The 21,258-nt window shown below is 38.0% G+C and overlaps 1 protein-coding gene across 8 annotated transcripts in view; it reads left to right on the forward strand.

The window, feature by feature from the left end:
- LOC119741193 (ryanodine receptor 2-like) overlaps positions 1 to 21,258 on the forward strand; it is a 78,034-nt gene that overhangs the window by 38,574 nt on the left and 18,202 nt on the right. For 4 of the 8 annotated variants that reach the window (XM_038216908.1, XM_038216915.1, XM_038216912.1 and 1 more), the window contains 21 exons: positions 513 to 612; positions 1,302 to 1,381; positions 2,138 to 2,214; positions 3,138 to 3,211; positions 4,430 to 4,450; positions 6,858 to 6,881; positions 9,930 to 10,010; positions 10,149 to 10,237; positions 11,065 to 11,121; positions 11,932 to 12,003; positions 12,626 to 12,812; positions 13,265 to 13,335; positions 13,861 to 13,926; positions 14,599 to 14,678; positions 14,957 to 15,060; positions 16,099 to 16,156; positions 16,697 to 16,773; positions 17,468 to 17,547; positions 18,295 to 18,393; positions 19,006 to 19,094; positions 20,263 to 20,451. In XM_038216908.1, coding sequence (XP_038072836.1) covers positions 513 to 612; positions 1,302 to 1,381; positions 2,138 to 2,214; positions 3,138 to 3,211; positions 4,430 to 4,450; positions 6,858 to 6,881; positions 9,930 to 10,010; positions 10,149 to 10,237; positions 11,065 to 11,121; positions 11,932 to 12,003; positions 12,626 to 12,812; positions 13,265 to 13,335; positions 13,861 to 13,926; positions 14,599 to 14,678; positions 14,957 to 15,060; positions 16,099 to 16,156; positions 16,697 to 16,773; positions 17,468 to 17,547; positions 18,295 to 18,393; positions 19,006 to 19,094; positions 20,263 to 20,451 — 1,775 coding nt within the window. The remainder of the gene's footprint in view (positions 1 to 512; positions 613 to 1,301; positions 1,382 to 2,137; positions 2,215 to 3,137; positions 3,212 to 4,429; positions 4,451 to 6,857; positions 6,882 to 9,929; positions 10,011 to 10,148; positions 10,238 to 11,064; positions 11,122 to 11,931; positions 12,004 to 12,625; positions 12,813 to 13,264; positions 13,336 to 13,860; positions 13,927 to 14,598; positions 14,679 to 14,956; positions 15,061 to 16,098; positions 16,157 to 16,696; positions 16,774 to 17,467; positions 17,548 to 18,294; positions 18,394 to 19,005; positions 19,095 to 20,262; positions 20,452 to 21,258) is intronic. The other 4 variants (XM_038216914.1, XM_038216916.1, XM_038216910.1 and 1 more) reach the window with 3 other exon arrangements.

Here is a 21,258-nt window from a genome sequence, read left to right on the forward strand (position 1 = left end):
GGGCTAGATTTTTTAGTTTGCTTGGTTTTATGGAGTAGAGAAGAGGCTTTTCAAATGGACTGTGACAAACTCCTTTGCCATTGTTCATCCATATTACTTGCAATCATGTGATTAGACTTGTGATTTGTGATCGACTTCTGATTTGATTTGTGATTTACATGTGATTGAGTTGAGATTGACTGGTGATTTACCTGTGAATGACTCGTGATTTTACTTGTAAACATGGTATGTGAATTGTGATTTGACATGTGAGATTGACTGGTGGTTTACTTGTGAATAACTTGTAAATGAATTGTGATTTGACTTGTGATTGACTTGTGACCTGACTCGATTTTTCTTGTGATTGACTTGATTTTAATTATGGATACTAGGACTAAACATGTGTATCAGTCCATTAAAGTTAGCCGACTGTCAAGATCTGTTTGCCAATCTGCCTGCACTATGTCTTGTAATCAGGTCTCTTAAGTTGGGTTCTACTTACGTTGGTTATTTTTCTTTGTTGTATTTGACAGGAGCAAGAGCTAGCCAAGCAGCGCCTGTTGTCAGAGCAAGGGAGGCTTGCAGACAGAGGGGCTGCTGAGATGGTCCTGTTGCTTCTCAGCGCTAGCGATGGTCAGATTCTCATCATTTCTCAGAGAAATATTTTTGAAACCTAAGCATTGTATTTTTCCTTGGCTTGGAACATCAGCCTTGTGATTTTAGGCGCCTGAGATGAAACTTTCCTGTTCAACGTACATGTAGCTCCTTTTTTCTGCTACAGAAACATCAACTCATCTAATGCAAGTCCGAAGCTAGGGTTATATTTCTTTGGTTCTTACAGAATTAAGATTTCAAAATGTTTCCAGAGATATACATGTAAATGAGGACCAAAGCTGAAGATGATGCAGAGATTTGAAAAGTGGCCACAGAGTTGTCATGTTAGATGTGTAAATGAAAACACATTTTGCACTTCCTCTTAAACAAATTTGTTCTAGTTGTAGCCACCACCTCAAGTGGCCCTTGGTCTTAGTTTATTCATTTATTCATTTATTTATTTTGTATTATTTTACCAGGGTAGTCCCATCACTTGTCAATGAATTGTTCTCCCTGCATGCCCTGGGGGACCTAGAGCACAAAAAAAATTAATGCTAAAACCCCACTTAAGCTCAAAAAAATATTGAATATTAAAACACATCATAATATTGTAATAATTTTAATACAATTAACCTTGTGGTTGGCATTCCCATTAAAAGGTAGCAAATTATATATATAAAGGCTTACCTGCTTTTTTGACATTGGTTTTACCCATTTGTGTTTAATAGGTGAGCCCGGCCCCATGGTCATGTGCACCCTACAACTTGGTATCTCCCTGCTTAGGGGTGGCAACGTAGCTGTACAAGAGGTGAGGGGAAGTATTGCATTAATTACCAATGATTACATATTTACCCAAAGTTCAATATACAGAAGTACATATCTTCCGGGCTTGGAAACTTTTCTTGATGTATCTTCTAAATGAAGACCATTTACTATTTCCTTTCCTTTTTGAGCATTTTAATTTCTTCAGTTGTCCCCCAGCACTATGTGAATTTCATTTTCATTTCCTTGAGTTAAGACACGTTGAAGAAAGGTGTCGGTCGGAACTGATGAAGGTGACGTTGGGAATTGTTAATTTGTTTTTGGAATCCACATTTGTGAGTGGGTCAGTCTACAAATTTTGGTTCCACTTTTGTTCCTGTCGCTGTTGCATCTGACATCTATGATTTTATAATTCTGGATGCACTACTTGATGCAGTCTTCCTCCAAAAGTGACTATGAACAGCAGATAAAAAAATGTTGAATATGAAAAGCACAAAATTGTCATTCTTAATGGTACTTGAATGGCATATAACAAAGTACAAAGGTAACAGGGGCTGGTAAAAATGTCACAATTTGGGCCCTCAATTGATAGAATTACCCATGTGAATTGAATACATGTTGTGAGTTGAATTGTAGATAATTTGAAAATGGAATTCCTTGAGTTTGAATTTTATTCAGTAATTTGAAGGTAAGCATCTCATCTTACCTTGATTTACAGTCTCAGGCTTAAATTCTATTAAGCTATTTTTAACTTTTTCATTTGGCAAATGACTCAATATAAACTGACTTTTATTTCTTTCAGAGAATGCTTTCGCATCTTCAAGATAAGATGGATGTGGGGTTCTTCACGAGTGTCGCTGAACTGATGGAATCCTGCAGGTCAGATAATGATTTTGTTTTTATGTTGTGTTTAGTCCTTTATTGACGTAAAACCATACGTGACCTATCATCACAAAATGAGCATAAAGTTGAAGATTGCCATTTTTCATTACAGTGGTGCTAAGCCAAAATTTGAAGGGGTGGTCGATGTTTTTGTTTTCAGGTGAACCTCAATCTGTAAGTTATGAAGCCCGGGAAGGGACTGGGTGGATTTTTTTTTGTAAATTGCTAATTCGTTCGCACGAATTACTAACTCGTTCGTACGAATTGCTATTTCGTTCGCACGAATTGCTATTTCGTTCGCAAAATTGCTAATTCGTTCCCACGAATTGCTATGTCGTTAGCACGATTTCCTAATTCGTGGGAACGAATTGCTAACTCGTGCATCCGGGAACGCGTTAGTAATTTGTGGGAACGAGTTGGTAATTCGTGGGAACGCATTAGCAAATTACAAAAAAAAATTCCACCCTGTCCCTTCCCGGGCTTCATAGTAAGTCCTGTTCAACTTCTCCAAGTTATTTTTATCCTGTTTTATAAGTTGACTATTCATTCCCTGTAATACAACAGGGTTCAGTTGTGAAAAAAAATTCAAAAACTATTCGGGTGGGACTCGAACCCACAACTTCCTGCTTACTAGCGCAGACGTCTTTCCACTCGACCATCGAGCTTGCTGGGGTCGACTGACTGGTTCGAATCAGATAAAGCAGTGTGTACCGCAACCAAACTATTTGAACTGGACTCGAACCCATGACTTCCTGCTTACTAGCGCAGACGTCTTACCACTCAACCACCGAGCTTGCTGGGGTCGACTGACTGGTTCGAATCACATAAAGCAGTGTGTACCGCAACCAAACTATTTGAAATTCGCCAGAGTTGAAATGTATTTCTCTGTTTGTTTCGTTATTTGTTATTCTTCTGAACAGTGTGTTGGATCTGGAGGCATACGAGAGGTACAACAAGGCTGAGGGACTCGGCGTTAGCTCAGGGGAAAATGCCGGTAAGAAATCAGTTTCCTGGAGATTTCTATGAAAGGAAAATACAACTTCTAATCTCTTTTCTTTAAACAAGTTAGGACACCCTCCAATGATTGTTTACATTGACGCATGTTTGTCAGTGATTTTAGTACATGTATATTGTGTTTCTAAGAATCAAGTGAAAGCCATACCTTTGAAATGATTACATTTACAAATAGATTGAATTGTTTATTTAGAGCCATTGTTCAGTCCAAAGAATAATCTTAGCACATTGTATTAACATCACATTTATTATGATAAGCAAGTAGAAAAAGTTTTACCATTTAACTGACGTGCAATTGAATGAAGCATCTGCTAGTTACTTTTAACTCCTTTATTTGGGGGAGGTGTTTTTTATGAAAAAGCTTTCACAAAATACAGAGATAATGCAAAAATATCCGAAGTCAAAAGTCAGGGTACCATAGTATTTTCAATTGAAATTTGAAATATGATATATATTGGTCACTTTTACATAGATTGTAAGTCCCTGGTATAATTGTTCTGTATTACCAGTACTGGAAAGGTTTGTAAACTTTTTTCAGTTAAATTATGCTTGTTGAAGCCTTTTATTTTGAAAAAAAATCCAAAGATTTTCTTTGCTATAATTGTTCTGTCTTTTCAGTACTGGAAAGTTTTTTAATTTTTTCAGTTAAACAATGCTTTTTGTGTTAAGTTGAAGCCTCTTTATTTTGAGAAAAAAAAAATCCCAAGATTTTCTTTGATATCACTGCATGATTTGATGTTTGTTGAGAGGATGTTTGGCCGAGTTTTATTCCTCAAAAATTGATGCTTTTGAGGGATTTGTTTTGACCCTTGCCATTGAAAACATTGTTTTCTCAAGCCCCATCATTTCACATTAACTCCACTGTTGTTTGATTCACAGTGCTGTGATTTAAAATCAAATCCATTCTTTCAATGATAAATGTGTGGTTATAATTATAGATTTTTGTTCAATGAACTTGAAAAGTTGAATGGAGATATCCACTTTCTATCCAGTTCTGGTTTCTTCAAACTCCCAAAAATTGGGATCCTTGTGAATTGAAATCAAAAGATAAGGCTGTCGAATGAGATTCCTACCGAGTTTTTTTTTTTTTACCAAATAACCATCATCACGTTCTTATCCCATTGTTTTCTCTGCACTTTGGTTGCTTAGCAACTGCATGTCAAGTTTGTTTGTTTGCTTTTTCTCCCCTCCCGTACAGTCACTGGTGAGTCGGCTGCAGGTAATGACACAAACACAAAAAAAATCATCCATTTTTTCTATTCTTGCTGCTAGCTAATAAAAACAAATTAAAAAGGGGGCTGCTTTCTTCACTAATATTCTTCTGACAGAACGTGTGTCTGACATTTTATGGCATAACAAAATAAAAGCGCTGCATAACTTAACAACTGCAGTTTAATTTTCTGCTGAAAGTATTATAACATAATGTTGCACACTGGAACCTCAGAATTACTCTCTTTTTTTCTCTCCTCTGATCTGTTACCATAGAAACTGTTTATCTAGAGTTAGCATGATTAGTGATTGACTATTAACTATCGGCATGAAATGAAACAAATCATGATATCTCACATGACAGACGTTTCCAATTTAGTCTCATTATATAGTTTAAATTGATGTAGTCTTTCGTAGTAACATCCAACTTCACTTCATCTCTCTTTGCTACCATGCTATTGTATTCATTCTTATGTGTAAATGCTACCAGACTTTTGATCTGTTGGTGCTCTGATGTTCATTTCCATTAAAAAAACAGGGTTTTTCTTGTTACCAGTGAAGATACTGGTTCCCTGAATAATCGGTTGCATGTATGTGAGCTGTCACTACGAAATGAGCATAAAGTCCGAAATTGTCATTTTCAGTACAGTGGGGCAAAGCCAAACATTTTAAAGGATGGTCAATTTTGAGATTTAAGGTGAATTTTAATTTGTAAGTCCTGTTCTATCTTTTCCATTTTTATTTTGGTTCTATCAAACATCTTTAAAACCTACTTTCATCCTGTTTAATTAGTTCACTGTTCATTTATTGAACAAAGATGTATACAGCTGTGGTAGTCTGCTACGATACAGTGATATAGAGAATATAGCACTTTAAAGACTTAACTTAAAATTATGGCATAAGCTTTCTTAGCTACAGCTACTTAGTCAGATGCAATGAAGAGAGACAACATACTTATTACAGTCGACTCCCCTTTAATACCAGCTTAAGATTTTTAAACGCCATTTTTAAAAACATGTTTTACAATTTCAATTGAGTTGTCGGTCTATATTTCCGAAATTGAACTCATGATCCAATGTTATGTACCATAAGAGAGCTCCTGTTCTGCAGAATCAAGAAATAAAAACCTCTATTTTCTTCAAAAGTCTGGCTTCATGCTCATTTTTGTGGTGACTGATCACAAATGATTGTACATGTACACATGGTACAAATACTTGAACCATTGACAAAATTTTTCAGTGGCACAGCATCATATCCTTTACGTTGTTTGAGAAATATACTTATTGATTACCAAAAGCAACTCCAAAGTTCTCAATTTGGCAGCAGCGTCCCCTCAAACAGGCCAGTGGATTTGGGAATCACCTCACTGGTTGAAATTCTTAGAACCTTTTCAGAAAAAACAGGAACTGAAGTTCTTACCATTTCACAATTCCAGCATGGTAGCATTGCTCGAAGTCATTCATGAGAACACTCATTAGATATCCTTGTAGCCTACTTGTATTAGTTTCAGAAGTTCAAACATGTTCTCAAACTCTTTTCTTTCTTTGGTCACATCACATGTTTTTTCCACCATTAGACTCACATAAACCATCAGCACATTTTGAATTTACAGTTGCTGTGAGTATAACTAATTGTGCTCGTGCCTGTGTCTGAAACTAACACAGCATCTTGGTTTTGATACTTAAACACTTTTATTGGCTCCTGAAATTCCTCCAGCCTGATTCATTGTAGAAAACCTCGGATCTTATAAAAAAATAAATATCTGTTTTGCTTAAGGAAATGTTAACATTCAGAGTTGAAGTTGCATAAATCTGTATTGAAAGTCCATTCCCATTTATATTTGCTGAATGATGAGATTTACATTCACAGGGAATTCCCAAGATGAAGATTAAAAAAAAAAAAAAAAAATTATAATATTAATAAATTTCCAATCTCATGAGAATGAGTGAGAATTCATTTTTAAAGTTAATTTCGTGCTGTTTTGTGTGAAACACTGATGGAATTTATGGGGGAAAAACTGTACTTCAGTAAATGGGAGAGATACCTCATCTACATGTTATTAGACTCTACAGGCAAAGCTAGTGGACTGTTCACACTAATAAACGTCTCTTTAACTCTATATAAAAAATTGGTTTTTTCCTCATGACTCCAGTGATGCCGTTGTTCTTTTGTCGTTACGAGCTTTCATAAGTATTTTTCTCGACTCACCAAAACATCAAAATTCCATTTTAACTTTGACCCTTTACCCCCTCCCCTATTCCACACCATCCCTTAACTTACCCTTTTTTTCATTTCATCCATTCATAACATGGTTTCCTTTTTTTGTTTTCATTCTTTGTTTGATTTTGGGATGACATTTCTTTCTTCTTTTTTTTTGGTGTCTTGCATGGCATGTCCTTCCCACTTCTCATCCCCAGATGTTTGTTTCCTGACCGAGTTCAGTAAGTTGTGCCCAATACGTTTTTTGCTTTATTTGCGGCACGCACGTCTGTGTTTAAGTAATCCAGTAGTAGACTAACTGCACATGTAGCGCAGGCCAGTAGTGCATTTTGTGTTGATAGATGTGCATTAGTTTAAATTGACCCTAATGCTCTAAGATCCCTCAACATCCCACAGGAGGATTTGTAGGGTATTTAAGGATTTTGTGGGATTGAGGTACGGTAGGTAGAGCCAAGCAACAGTTAACTATATGGGGCACATTCCCCATGGGTGTTGAATGTACAAAGCATGTCTGGTGTGGTCCTGTATACACACTGCTTTGATTTTTTAAATTTTGATAAGATTCTATGTAAACACTGCCAATAGAGATACGTCAACACATACTGTACAATTGATCAGGGCCCAATTTCATAGCGCTGCTTAACAGCGGACTTTGTGCTTACCGAGCCTCCATCTACATGTATTTCATAGGGACCGTTAAGCAGTAAGCGCAGCAAAAGCATGCTTAACCCCTGAAGAAAACTTTGCTTAAATCAGTGACGTAACAATAGAAATCTCCATGCGCGCGCAACCGTTACCATGAAATAGTGCTTAAGCAACAGCATGATTTTCTGCTATAGTAAGCACAACTTTTCTGCTTACTGTTAAGCAGTGCTATGAAATTGGGACACAGACTCACTACATTTTCTGTGTTTCACGAGCGCGATAACAAATTTTGTTCAAGCAAATTTGACGCACAGTAAAGATGGAATATGCATTCAGTACACAAACTTTTCATCTTTAAAATCTGTCAAATGTCAGCTACACCAAATAAATATACTGATACATACATGATATTCCAAAAAGATTTTTACCTCAGTGTCAATGTTTGAAAATTCAATTATGCGGTCAAATCCAAGTTTCAATAATCGTATACTAAATTATTCAAAAATGCACAGCACTACTCAGTTTTGGGACCTAAGAAATAGCAGACACTCACTTTTTTGCCTCTGTTTAAATGGCAAAATGCAAATGTACTGATCGAGGTAAGTTAAGATATTGATAACAAATTCTCTGTAAAATTTGTCAAATAAGAACACAATCAGGGAATGTTAATTATCACATAGTGTTTGCATGAAGTATTTATAAACAGAAGTTTATGTTTTTTTTATTGCATCGTGGAACGTTTGAAAATATTTGGCAGTGTTGTGTGTGCATGCCTTTATGCCAGGTATGACTGTATATCCAAGAATTGTGACTCGAAAGTTACATTGTTTGTCATCATCCATCTTCAAGGCAGTTCTCCTCATTAATTTGGTTTGAACAAAACCTGGTTTAATAAATGACATTGATGGTTCCAACTAAAGGAAGGTTTCCTTTCATGGTCAATTGGCAGAGCAACATGCAGTCTAGTAAAAACCATTGGAGCAAGTAAAAAGTAGTTTGCATAAAATCAAACGGGATAGCAATTTAGCATGACACTGTAGTAGTTGATCTCATCCACATACGTGTAGGTTAGAATCACCATTAGTCTGGGCATCCAACAATCTGTATGTACATAGATCATCAGCATTATTTCCAGTGCATAAACTGGCATAAAATGTCTACAAATGTATTCTTTCAGGCTGTATTCTAAGAGGTTGCTCTTCTATAAGAGCTTTCAAATGTATTCTAAGAGGTTGTGCACAGTCAAGGCCCTTCTCTGAGCCTGAGAAATAAACTGAAATATGATTTGGTACTTGAGGAATTACACCTTAAAGAAACAAGGCAGTTTGGTCTGTGATGTACTTTGATTTGTTTATTCCCCCTAAACAGCTGGTCAAGCTTGAGAGTGCTATCAACCAAATGAATTAAATCTACTCTTAGCATGGAGCTTGTAGCACCATGGTCTTGGAAACTCTGGCAGCCTTATCCAGAAAACCCCCACATACCTCACATGTGCTGTATTTAATAAGCTTAATGCACATGCATGGGATATGCTCAGAATTTTCTGGTTAGTGTTGCCAAAGTTCCTAAGGACTCGATTTAATAACTTTTGTTCTTAGTGACCTCTACCACTGCAGCAGTACTGAGCTTGTCAGGGACTGGTTGTTTATGGGGAATAAAATCCGAATCCAATTTTCATGGTCTTTGACCAGGATTTTTATACAAGTTATGCTGAAAATGTCTAAAAACTCAGACTCTGACTCACGCCATTCCGTTTAAATACTTGGACAATTCTTGCATACATGTCTAAAGCTGTCTGGCAAAACACCCAGAACTCATATGAAGTACTCAGAAGTAACCTTGGAGCTTAGACTTCATCCCTTAGACTCGTGCCATCTCATATTTCATTTACTTGGCAGTTCCGAAAAGGACTACAAACCGGCACTTGTCTGGATACTCTGGAAAGTGCAAAGCTTAGTTTAATTGCCAAATCAGTGATTTGTTTTTGTCGTTGTCACTCATTAACTGCCAAAATCACCTTCTGCAACTACAAACAGATTTCATTAACAATCCAAGCACAATTAAAAATGCTTTGAGCACCAAACCCTTTTTGCCGTAGTCATCTGCAATACTTTAGAAATTTGAAATAAACATGCTGTGTTATTATGAGAAGAAAGTTATCGTGGTCTTGACATCCTGATGCTCAATTTTGGGATCAAACCTTCTATTCTAGTTTCCATTTTTGGAGGACATTTTTGACACACATAAAGCTATCGAAATTTCAATCAAACCTTCTATTCTAGTCTCCATTTTTGGAGGACATATTTTGACACACATAAAGCTATCAAAATTTCTATCCAAATTGTGAAAATTGTCTCCAACAAATTGTCTCGAAATATATACTCTCCTTAGAAAATGCTTCTTGGACACGGGACAACAGATTAATGAAAGTAACGCTTTTCTCTGTTTTGTAAAATGAAACAATTTTTCTTAAAGGCCCTCAGAAAACACTGATCATACAGTGCTTAGAACTGTCTGTGCTTTGTTGACAGTGCACTGGTGTTGTCATTTTAGCTGAAGCATTTTTGAACAAGTACAATGTATGTCACCATGTTTGTGTTTTCATTTGTGATTGCTTCTACCAGGCGAGAAGGCGCTCCACGATGCTCCGTTTACATGTGCTCTGTTCCGGTTCCTTCAGTTGCTCTGTGAGGGACACAATCTGGGTGAGTAACAAGAACCTGAAAATGTTAAACTTGATTTCCTCCCTAGTAGTCAGGGTTAGAATGGACGTCTCAACCAGTAAACCGGTTTGCCAATCTTGCAGGTATAACAATATCTCTAATCATTCGACTTGCCCACAGAATTCCAGAATTACCTGAGGACACAGACTGGCAACCATACCACCGTGAACATAATCATCTGCACTGTGGATTACCTCCTTCGACTGCAGGTTAGTTGGAATGTCTCTAAACTATAAACCCATCAACCCCAGTTTCCGGAAGCTGGTAAGAGCAAGTTTCGGTGAGGCCTAAGGTTATTAGCATGACTAACTTCACTGGAACACAGGATGGTTGGACTGTACTTTAGTCGCGGTTGCATTGCTTGTTTTGTGTTGGCATTTTCACCAGCGTTTGACTAGAGACGTTCGCACGTTTCTAGTAGTGTGCAGGCGGAAGTTACGTCACAAATCAACCACTGATCGACTAATGGTCCTCGCCCGAACTTACTATAAGCTTATATACTGGCTTAACAACATGGGGCCGCTTATAGATGAATCCAGGCATGTGATCACCGAACACCCAAAAGGCCCCCTTCAATGGAGAAACCATTGTGCATGCTACTGTACAAAGCAACTGCCCTATGCGGGAGTATCTGAACATTAGCTAGCACAATGCTTTTGCCATTGAAGGGGCCTTCGTGATAGAATTGAGTGGCTCAGCAGATATTGTTAGGCAAATTTTCTTGCATGGCAAGTGTCTGTTGACAACAAGTGACACAAAATAGACTTAACTTTTTTTCAGCTTTTCTGTATTTGCTCAGCAAAACTGAACCAGTAGACAACAAATTCTCCTTGTTTGCGTTTCCTTGGTAGTTGGAATCAGGACTTCCTGTCAAAATTACTCAAATCCTCTAAAAATCATGGTTTTACCCCTGAAATGTTTAACATGGGTGCTTAAAAGTTGGAACCGTTTCATAAAAATATTTGTGGCCAGCCCCCAGAACTAGTGTCTCATCTGATTTGCTGACTTAAAGATGTTGTGCCTTTTCTTTTCCCAGGAATCAATCAGTGACTTCTACTGGCATTACTCGGGCAAGGATGTCGTAGATTCACAGGTAATATACCGGTGTAGCATGAATTTAGGTTTTAAGAAATACGGACTCATTGGTGGTATTGCGCATGTTCATGCATAGATAATTAGGAGAGGGACCGGTCACGTGAGAGGGTTTAACCAATAAAAGGGAAACAGCGTCCGATTTTCATATGACACCGGCACCACAACGCAACTCACCAGGCAGCGTTACAACATCTGTTGTCTGTGATGAACATCTTATTGCAAAAAGCCTGTCTTTTTTCGGAGACTGTAACGATGCAATTTTCTGTGTACAAAACAGAAGAAAATTTCACGTTTCTTGAAGCCATTTAGCAAAGTAACTCTAAAATGAAATATTGTATTTTTTTTATCGTAGCAACATGCAAACCTACATCAATAACCAGTACTAAAAAATAATGTCAGTACAGCACCCTCATTCTCTCAAAAGCATAGCCTTATGATTCCATTTTGAACAGGGGGCTAAAAGAATCTGTGTTGCTGTGAACTTGCAATCATTGAAACACTCTCTCACTTTCACTCTGGCATGCATTCATTCCATACTGTGCTCACGATTAGCAATGCATGTTTGGTTTTTTTTCTGCTGGGTAAGAAGGAGTCGAAAAGAGCATGTGTGTTTCATACCACCTTAACAAAGGCCAGCAAATCAATTGTACAGAGTGTACCTAATGCACAATCATGGGTCATTGAAGATGCTTCAAGCCTTAACATGACTCACTCTGTATGTACAGTATTTGACTGTCATGGATCAAGAAACATACTTTCATTGAAAATTGAAACAAGGAGTTATTTATTCTTTTGCTTTTTGTTTCAGGGTCGTGAGAACTTCTCCCGTGCCTTCAAGGTAGCCAAGCAGATATTCCGAACTCTGACGGAATATATACAGGTAGAGTCAAGTAACATTGTTTTACTGATCTTTGTTTTAAATTCAATGCAGTTTTATTGAGGTTTCAATGACTATTTTTCAAAGGAATATTTACAAAGTAATAAATTCAGTCACTGTGGTGACGCAAAGAGAATCCGACTGACTAAACCGACTGACTGAATTACCGTAGCTTTTGTTGGCAATCTTCCCGTTCATCAGTTTCTGTAGTCAGAAAGCACAAGTCCAAAAGCTTGAAATCCACACATGCCACGTTGCCATTTATTATATTTAAAAGTCTCGATTCCGGTCAAATTAACAAGGTGTTACAAACCTAGGAAACGGCAGAGAAGTTCTGCATTTATGATCATGATTCTGTGCATACAGTGCTAATGCAGAGACATTTTGTGTTAACCCTGTAACCATGTAGTCCCTAGTAACAGGAAGAACATATCCACACAAATCAAAATTCTTTGCTGAAGAGTGAAACATGCTGTTTGAAATTCTGCTAACTAAAGTTGAAAAGATTTTAACCAAATACAGTATGTTGAAGCTCTTTTTGACCTAAGACTTGAGTTTCCTTACGCCAAAATTCACCCGAATTTAAGAAAATAGACTTACCATGTGAATCTGTTTCAACCATTAGGGTCCATGTTCAGGGAACCAGTTAGCCCTGGCACACAGCAGGCTATGGGACGCAGTGGGCGGTTTCTTACACGTCTTTGCCAACCTGCAGAAGAAGCTATCCCAGGATCCCGGCCAACTAGAGCTGCTACGAGAACTACTCAACCTACAGAAGGAGATGGTGGTGCTACTACTCAGCATGCTGGAAGGTAGGTGTAAGATACAACTAGAACACCTCTACTGCCCCCTCCCACCTGCTCCCCCCCCCCCTCCCGCCTCCCCCCCCCCCCCCCTCATTGCCAGACCAATTTACGTGGCATGTGTGGCCACAAAAGGGAAAATATTTTAGAAAGTGGGTCATTAGTTACGTAGCCAAAAAATTTTGTTTGAATGTTTGACTGCCACAGATGAAAAGTCGAGGAGGAATAAAAGAGTTTTTTACATCTTCTGGCACCACTGATAATTAAAGGCTTGATGACCTTTGAATGCTTGAAACATAACAAATGCACAATGATTTTTCAGGAAAACAATTGCAGAAAGTTAACTGTGTTTCAAATGCACTTTGGATGCATTTCAAGTACTAAAACAATATTTTGGGGAATGTGCCTCAATTAATCTAGTTGGATAACAAATAACGTATGGAATTATTGGTGTCTTGTAGGTAACGTGATGCATGGGACGATTGGCAAACAGATGGTGGACACACTGGTGGAGTCATCGCTCAATATGGAGGTAGGACCAACTCTCCTATTTTACTAATGATAAAATACTCATATAGTGCTACATTTTGTCAAAAAAGATGCTCAAGGCACTTTACAGTGAATAAAAATAATGAGAAATTTGAACCTGAAACCTTAAAACAACTTGTTACAAAAACATATAACACTATGAGGCTAGTACGAAATTAAGAAAATTAACAGTTAAGCCCAAGCTAATTCATAAAATAAACATAGTTTTAAGAACACAAGGCCTAAAAATAAAAGAGTGAAATGACTAACACTCTAATAACAAGATTTTTTTTTTTTAATTAAAAATAAATTAAGAGTTTTGTTTTTTTTCTTAAGATTTATAAGATGTCAAATGTTTAGAGAAACTTACTTTATTATGGGGCCTATTAGTATCATTATAAATGGATGATTTGCAGTTTAGATATTGCTTTCTATTCCGTTTCAGAAATTAAAATACATGTATGCATTTGGTTACATTTAATTCAATTGCACCATTTTACATTGTATTTTAATTGTTCATTTGTTTCAGATTATCCTGAAGTTCTTTGACATGTTCCTGAAGCTGAAGGATATGGCCTCATGCGAGGCTTTCAGGGTATGATTAGCCTGTCCTTATAGACTCTTTGCACAAGCACCCCCTTGAGTTGGGGAGACCACTGGGAGGGACATTCAAACGCATTGCTGGCAATGCCTGACGCTCACGCGAAGACGCTACCGGGTTGTGCACATTCAGAATAAGATTAGTTGTGCGTACTTTGTGCCATCTGCGTACGAACCTGTAAGGTCACGTAGTGTTTCCCTCCTACCTTAACTTTTGAAAGTGGTCGCAAACACCGCGTTTACACTAGATCCCGCAAGGGGGATCGAAGGGGGATCCGATCCGGCAAGGAGGATCGAAGTCTGCTTAACCGCAAGTGTAAATGCGAGGTGGATCGAGCCTTTACCCAGATCAGATATCTCTTTCTCGATACCCTTTTCGGGAAGGATTGAACCTCGCAATTGCGGGATCCGATCCCCCAATTGTTGAGTGTAAACACAATTGGTGGATCGAGTGTAAACACGGCACAGTTTACTTGCGGTTAGCTTCCCTGTGGTTTTATTGCGACCACAGTGTGCGATCCCCCTTTGCCGGATCCAGTGTAAACCCGGTGGAAGACCCATCTATTGCTTTTGCACGGAGTCCATTTTTGTCATATTTTGCAGACTTTAATATTGCCATGAAGTCCAGTGAGTGCCGGGTTGAATTTTGCATCCATTTTTCTTTCAGGAGTATGACACCAACAACGATGGTTGGATCTCGCATAAGGAGTTCAGGGTAGCCATGGAAGCACAGAAGATATACACAAGGTGAGTTGCTTCATTTAAGACAGTGAAAGTAGATATCTTTTCCTGTTTTCAAGGGGGTGTGGTTGGAGAGGAAGTTGAATTGGCCGACAAAATGGATCATGCTGCATTGTCTATGTCTAAGGATTTTTTAGTGTGATGAGTACCTTGATATACAGGATGGCACTGTAGGAATTAAGCCATCTTATTAGGCATACACGTTCCTGCGAACTTGTAGCTGAAATTCTGTATTACTTACTTGATGTAGTGGGCTGAGTCAGATTTATTTTGCCTCTTTTTAGTGAGGAGATTGACTATCTGCTCAAGTGTGCTGATAGGAACAATGATGGCCGCATTGACTTGAATGAGTTCACTGACCGCTTCCATGGCCCAGCACAGGACATCGGTAAGCTGATAAAGAATGATACTCAAGAATAATATCCAGATTTAGATAAATTAAAAAAAAAAAAAAAAAAAAAACCTCCTCCATCTATGAACACAAAACATGTTTATAATCCTCCAAATTTAATAAGGGGATAAAAGTGTGATTGAGCAGTTGGTTTGGTTAGTGTGGTTTACAACCGGTCGCTGATAATGGCCCAAGCCAAAGGCGGGTCTCGCCACCGCTTTTTAAACACTTATCAGCGGTATTTAGAATGTGCTTTAAAACCATACACATAATTGGCTCTTGACCAATAGTAAATTGCCCTTGTATTTATGAAGTTGCTTTATGATAATGGTCGGTGAAAAATACAGCCCTATTCCATGAAAAAAGTCATGCAAAATTCTTGGAATTTTGTGAGGACCAATTTATTTTAAATTATTAGCTTTGTTTATTCATAAGTTAGCAGCAGCAATTTTGATTTTTAAACCTGACAAATTTCGCTGAGACAAGCATTTTGATTACAAATGACATTATTGCTTTGTTTTGTTGTTTTTCTGTTTCTGTTCAGCACTTTTCACAGAACAAGTTTTACTGGTGGGCATTTCCTTAAATTCAGACGTACATGTCACACACTTTAATGAGCTGTTGTTGTAAACGTTAATGTTGTACATCACTAATAATGTAACATCAAGTGAGTAGAAAGCAATTACAGACCAAACTAAGGTACGGACGACCTTGTACATCATGTGGTTGGATGTACGCAGAGAATTAGATTTTACGGATTGCCCGGTTTTGATCTGCATTTTGATGAACTAGGTCGTTAATTTTGGTCATGGAAAAGTCATGGAATTGTATTGTCTTAGAGATGTAGGAACCCTGAAAGATACTGGGAATTTGGTAGGTCAGAGTAGGATCCAAACCCTGGGTCACACAGATGGAGGACGAGGTAACACTGCTCCAATCTTTGGCAGTTTGCCAATTGATATTTTAAGCAAAAAAAAAAACAACTCTGCATTGGAAATTGTGATTTCATTCAAAGATAACTTTGTCTGTTTACAGGTTTCAACTTGACAGTCCTGTTGACCAATCTGGCGGACCACATGCCAAATGATGTCAGGTAAGATATATACCGACAGTCTTAATGTCGTTCCAAACAAGTAGAGAATGTTTACCTATTTGAGTAATGCTTTGTGATTGAGCAGTGTGGCCTAGTGGTTAGGGCAAGTGACTCATCCATGGTCAGAGGGTCAAGGGTTCGTGTCTTTGGGCAAGCCACTTCACCCCCGCTTGCCTTTCTCTACCCAGGAGTGTAAATGGGTACTGGCATTAGCTGGGGAGTAACCTGCGATGGACAAGCATCCCATCCAGGGAAAATAGAAATATTCTCAGTCATTTCATGGCACTGAAACTGGAGATAAACGCCGGCCTGATGGGCCATATTGGCTCATGACAGACTTTTTCATTTGTAATTAAAACCATCAAATAGTTGAGATTGCATTTGTTTTTTGCCGTGCATTTCCAATGTTTCCCGATATCTCGTTGAATCTACCCTTGAGCCTAAATAACCCTATGGTTGTCAGTGCAAAAAATGTGATGTATCATCTTTGAGTGCCGTTTTCCATCATTAACATTTGTTAATTTTTCCCCACAACTTTAGGCTGGAAAGATTCAAGCAGCTTGCAGAGAGCTTACTGAATAACTTTGAACCGTACCTAGGAAGGATTGAGATCATGGGTAAGGAAATCTGTCAAAATTCATGCCACTCATATGTGTGCCTGATGGAACATATCCCTTTATTGCTTCCATATTTAGCTTGTCTCTAGTTTACACCTGTATCTGTCCATCAATTGCTTTGGTTATCTGTTTGTTTAGTTGGATCCGTATTATTTCTTGGTTCCTCTTGAAGCTGTCTTGCTTGTCTGTCAGTTGGAGTTAATTGGTGGTCTGGGCAGGGATGTAGTCAGGTCCGTCACAAGTCCAGTCACAAGTAAATCACAAGTCCAGTCACATTTCAAGTCACAAGCAACAGTGGATGAACAATAACAAAGGAATGCCATTGTTTAAGCTCATGTGAATAAATAGCTTGTGAGTTGAATAGGGACTGGCTGACTTGTGATGGACTTGCAGGAACTTGTGATGGACTTGACTTTATCCCTGGGTGTGATTGTCATGATAGAACTGTATCATACACTGGTTCTATTTGAAGTTGTCCTGATGTTTCAGATATGTTTTTGTCAGCTGGCTGGTATGTCTGTCTGTCTGTCGTGGTATCAAGATGGATTGGTGAATAGTTCTGTCTATTGGGATTACACTGTTTCGGCTGTTTGTCCGTCATTCGGTCGGGCTGTCTGTCTTGCTAGATCTTAAATTAGCTGTTCTATTTTACTTTTTTAATTTTGTTCAATAAAGATTCTTTTTGCCATTGCAGGCAGCAGCAAGCGCATAGAGCGTGTGTACTTTGAGATCAAGGAGACCCACAAGGCTCAATGGGAGAAACCACAGATCAAGGTATGTAGTCATGGCAGGAAGTTTGTAAAAAACAAAATCAGAGGGAACTACGTGATGAAAGAAAGGCTTAAACAATGCCTTGTAGAATTTCCAAATTTCTGAGACTTCCACTTATACATGTATGTTGAGGGTTTTGGATTTGACAACATACCACAAATTTATTATGATGTAATTTTTAAATTATTTATTACACCTTAATTGATGAAACAATTGACAAGTACCATCTCATTGAAAACTTGCCGTATAAAGTGAAAGTGTTTTCCATAAAATGATAATGGATGCTAACAGACTATAGGACCACAAGGAGAGGTGCTTTAACTCTTAGACCGGCTTCCACTGCTCCTTTTAAAGTATACAATGTAATGGAGAATCTGGGAGCCAAGTGGGACAGTGTTCTAGATGTGGCAGGTTTAAATTCTTGTGTCATTCAATATATATTGGCTTTGTTTATTTTTTGTAATGAACCATTCCTCAAAAGTACCCTAGGCACTGTAGCTCGCAAGCCTGAAGAAACCTGTAGAGAGTAGACAATGAGAAGAAATTACAGATTTAGATGTGGGAGGAAAAGCCCAGAGGAATATTCTGAGGAAAACCCATGGAATCAGGTAGGGACTGAAAACCCAATCCACATGTGGACCAGGGCAGGAATTGAACCCGGGCCACAGCGGTGGAAGGCGAGGACAGTAACCACTGCGCCAACCTTTCTTTGCTTAACCTCATATAAATTGAATGATCATCTGATTTCAGGAATCCAAGCACGCCTTCCTCCATGAACTCGTCAACGAAGGAGGCGAGAAGGAGAAACTGCAAGACTTTGTCAACTTCTGTGAAGACACCATCTTTGAGGTGAGGGCTGAACTTTGACCTTAGAAATTGTTTCGTCGATTCTTTTCTGGGTAAATTAAAAGACAAGTCTTGGCATGTCACAGTTAACATTCGATGGATACCTTTGGCACTCCAGACGATAGTAACAAAAATTAATGCAGGGCTTTTGTACCGCTCAAAATTGGTGTTTTTGGTTTTTTTGCATTTTTTTTTTTTTTTCCAAAACTACTTTTTGGCTGGTCTTTTTAATTATTTAATCCTAGCTCATTGAGATACTCTGAAATCCACCGGGAGGTTTGGAAGATTTTGCAGGATTTGTTTCAGTAAAGTGTAGCCAAACGCTATTACTTTATGAAGGATTATGAAGGATAAGTACATTGTCAAATTTAGAGACCACTGGAAGATTCCTTGCAAAATGCTTGAGGATTTAATCTTTAACCCATTAGTCCTTGTATCGCCCAAAAGTGCCCTGGCTATCACTCCTTATATCACCCCAGACCGGCTGAGCACTTTGTGGTCTTATGGAGACATCAGGGAATAAATACAGTGTAATATGAAAGTCATTATATAGTCACAGCAGCAAATTATGTCTGATGAACTGACACTTGTTTGGTTATTATTTTCCTTAACTAGATGCAGCATGCAGCCAGTATGAGTGACACAACAGAAGGCATGCTGGAGAGCATAGTCAGTCTCATTGCCTTCGGGGGAAGAGACTCACAGTACGTATTTTGTGTTCTTTGTCATTGAATCCATGTCTGTGTGTCTGTCTGTCTGTCCATTTCCTAGAAGCATTTTTATTGTACATGTAAGTCTGTATCTTAAGCTTTACCACATTCAGTTCATTAGAGAGGTTTTGCGTGCAGATACTTGTACGTATGCTTGTCTGGAGTCTTTACCAACAGCAGTCATCCAAAATGGCAGCCTCTCATGAAAGTCTAATATGTGAAACTAACATTGCTTTGAAGCAGATAAATGGCACATACATGTACACGGCGAGCAATTCAGTCTCTTTCACTGAAATCATACATATACAGGGTGAGTCCAAAAGAGGGTGACCGGGATTTATAATTTTTTCCCTGAAAAGCAATTAAATTTGATACACCAATGATAAGGACGCAGTAAACGTACATTCTTCCAATCATCTGAAATAAAGAATTATTGAGGTTGATCCTTGCTTTTAAAAGTTGTGCATGTTTTACTAAAAGAACCCACTTTTAAGCTGTCCGTGGAATGCTAAATGCTTTGAAGCTATCAGCGGAGTAGGAACCAGAGATTACACACAGGCATTCAAATTCAAATGAGATTTAATTAGAGTCAAGACTGAAACATTATTTTTACAGTCAGAATTTGCGTTTTGTATATGAGGAATAAAGCAAGAGTTTGTCTACATGAGAATGGTGATTTTTGTCTGTTTTCCTTTTGCAACTTTTCGTTCATTGTATTTAAAGGGTGTTCATCAGTGTGTATCGGTAACTGATCAGTGGTGGACAGCTAAATGTTATGGTATTTCTATTAAAATAGAAATAACTTGTGAATAGGATATGCAAATTATGTGAAATTTTCACAATTTCTAGTCAATAACGTACTTTACTTCTATAATATTTTTATTAAATGGACAAAACCAAATTGATTGAAAAAAATGTTTAGGTTGAAAATTGACGATTAACTACACATTTCACTCTGACGCATACCAAAGTACATGTAGATTTCCAGTGAACCAGCCATAACGATTTTTGTCCAAAATCTCTCTATATCCTTGCCTTTATTTCTTTACCTTCCATGTTAAAAAGGAGGCCAACAAAATTGTGAGATCGCCCTTCTTTTTCCAATCATTGTTAGAGTTGCTCTTGTAACACCTCAATTTTGAACATGTCATCTTCTCACCAGGGCGTGGTTGATGTGGTTCTTCCGTTCTCTACGTCCGTCCAGCATCCGCAAGTCGATGGGTGACTTCCTTGAGGAGTACAGCCTGAAGAAGCTGCGGAACATCTCCATCTTCTCCATCTTCTGGGCAATCTTCAAGATTTTCTTCTTCTTATCCAAGAAGACGTTTGCTCTTGTATTCTTCTTCATCAGGTAGGTCCACAATGATGTTCTTTTCATTTTGCTCTTTTAGATGAGAAGAAGATTAAAAAACACAGAGTAAACTAGACTAGGCTGGCTAGGTTTAATTTGTCCTGTTATTTTGTCTTTCTCGTATTATATGTCCTTCCAATCTTTTTTTTTTTTTGGTACTGTAATTTTTACTGTAGTTTTATATTTTGTATTGTTTTTATTGGCAAAATAGAAATGAATGAATAAAAAAAATGACATCTGGACTGCTTCGGTTGGCCGGCATTTTGCAAATTCTGTTAGTTGTTGGAGAATTGAGTGAAAGTGTACATTAATGTTCGCGCGACCGCAGTAACATTTCAATAACGTAGTCCCAAGAATGGCCTGTATGTTCCTGAGTAAAATCATCATGCATTTTGCAATTTGCACGCATGTAGGCTATGAAATTGTTATTCTTCAAACTGACAATAACACGATTCAGTCTTATTTTTGAACCACTAACTGTGCCTGGAGGACCATCCATAATTCCCTGCAACAGGATCAATGCTGTAGAGCTAATCCCAAATTCATCATGCTGACTAGCTATAGTGGTGATGCTTGATATAGGTAGATTCATGTTCATGCAATATACAGTACAGGGGTGTTCATTAGATAGTGTGGGTACTCCCTTTGGAATTGGTACATTTTTTGGCTGCAAAATAAAGAAAACTTAGAAGAAAATTAGAGATTAGTAAGTAATTAGAGATAGATGAGAGAATTTTCCAAGCAATACCAACTGTACAACACATCACTGCATGTGTTTGTGTGTTTGTTTGTTTTTGTGTTGAAGTT

Source organism: Patiria miniata, unplaced genomic scaffold (assembly GCF_015706575.1).
Source record: "Patiria miniata isolate m_02_andy unplaced genomic scaffold, ASM1570657v1 HiC_scaffold_5, whole genome shotgun sequence".
Classification (NCBI taxonomy): Eukaryota; Metazoa; Echinodermata; class Asteroidea; order Valvatida; family Asterinidae; genus Patiria; species Patiria miniata.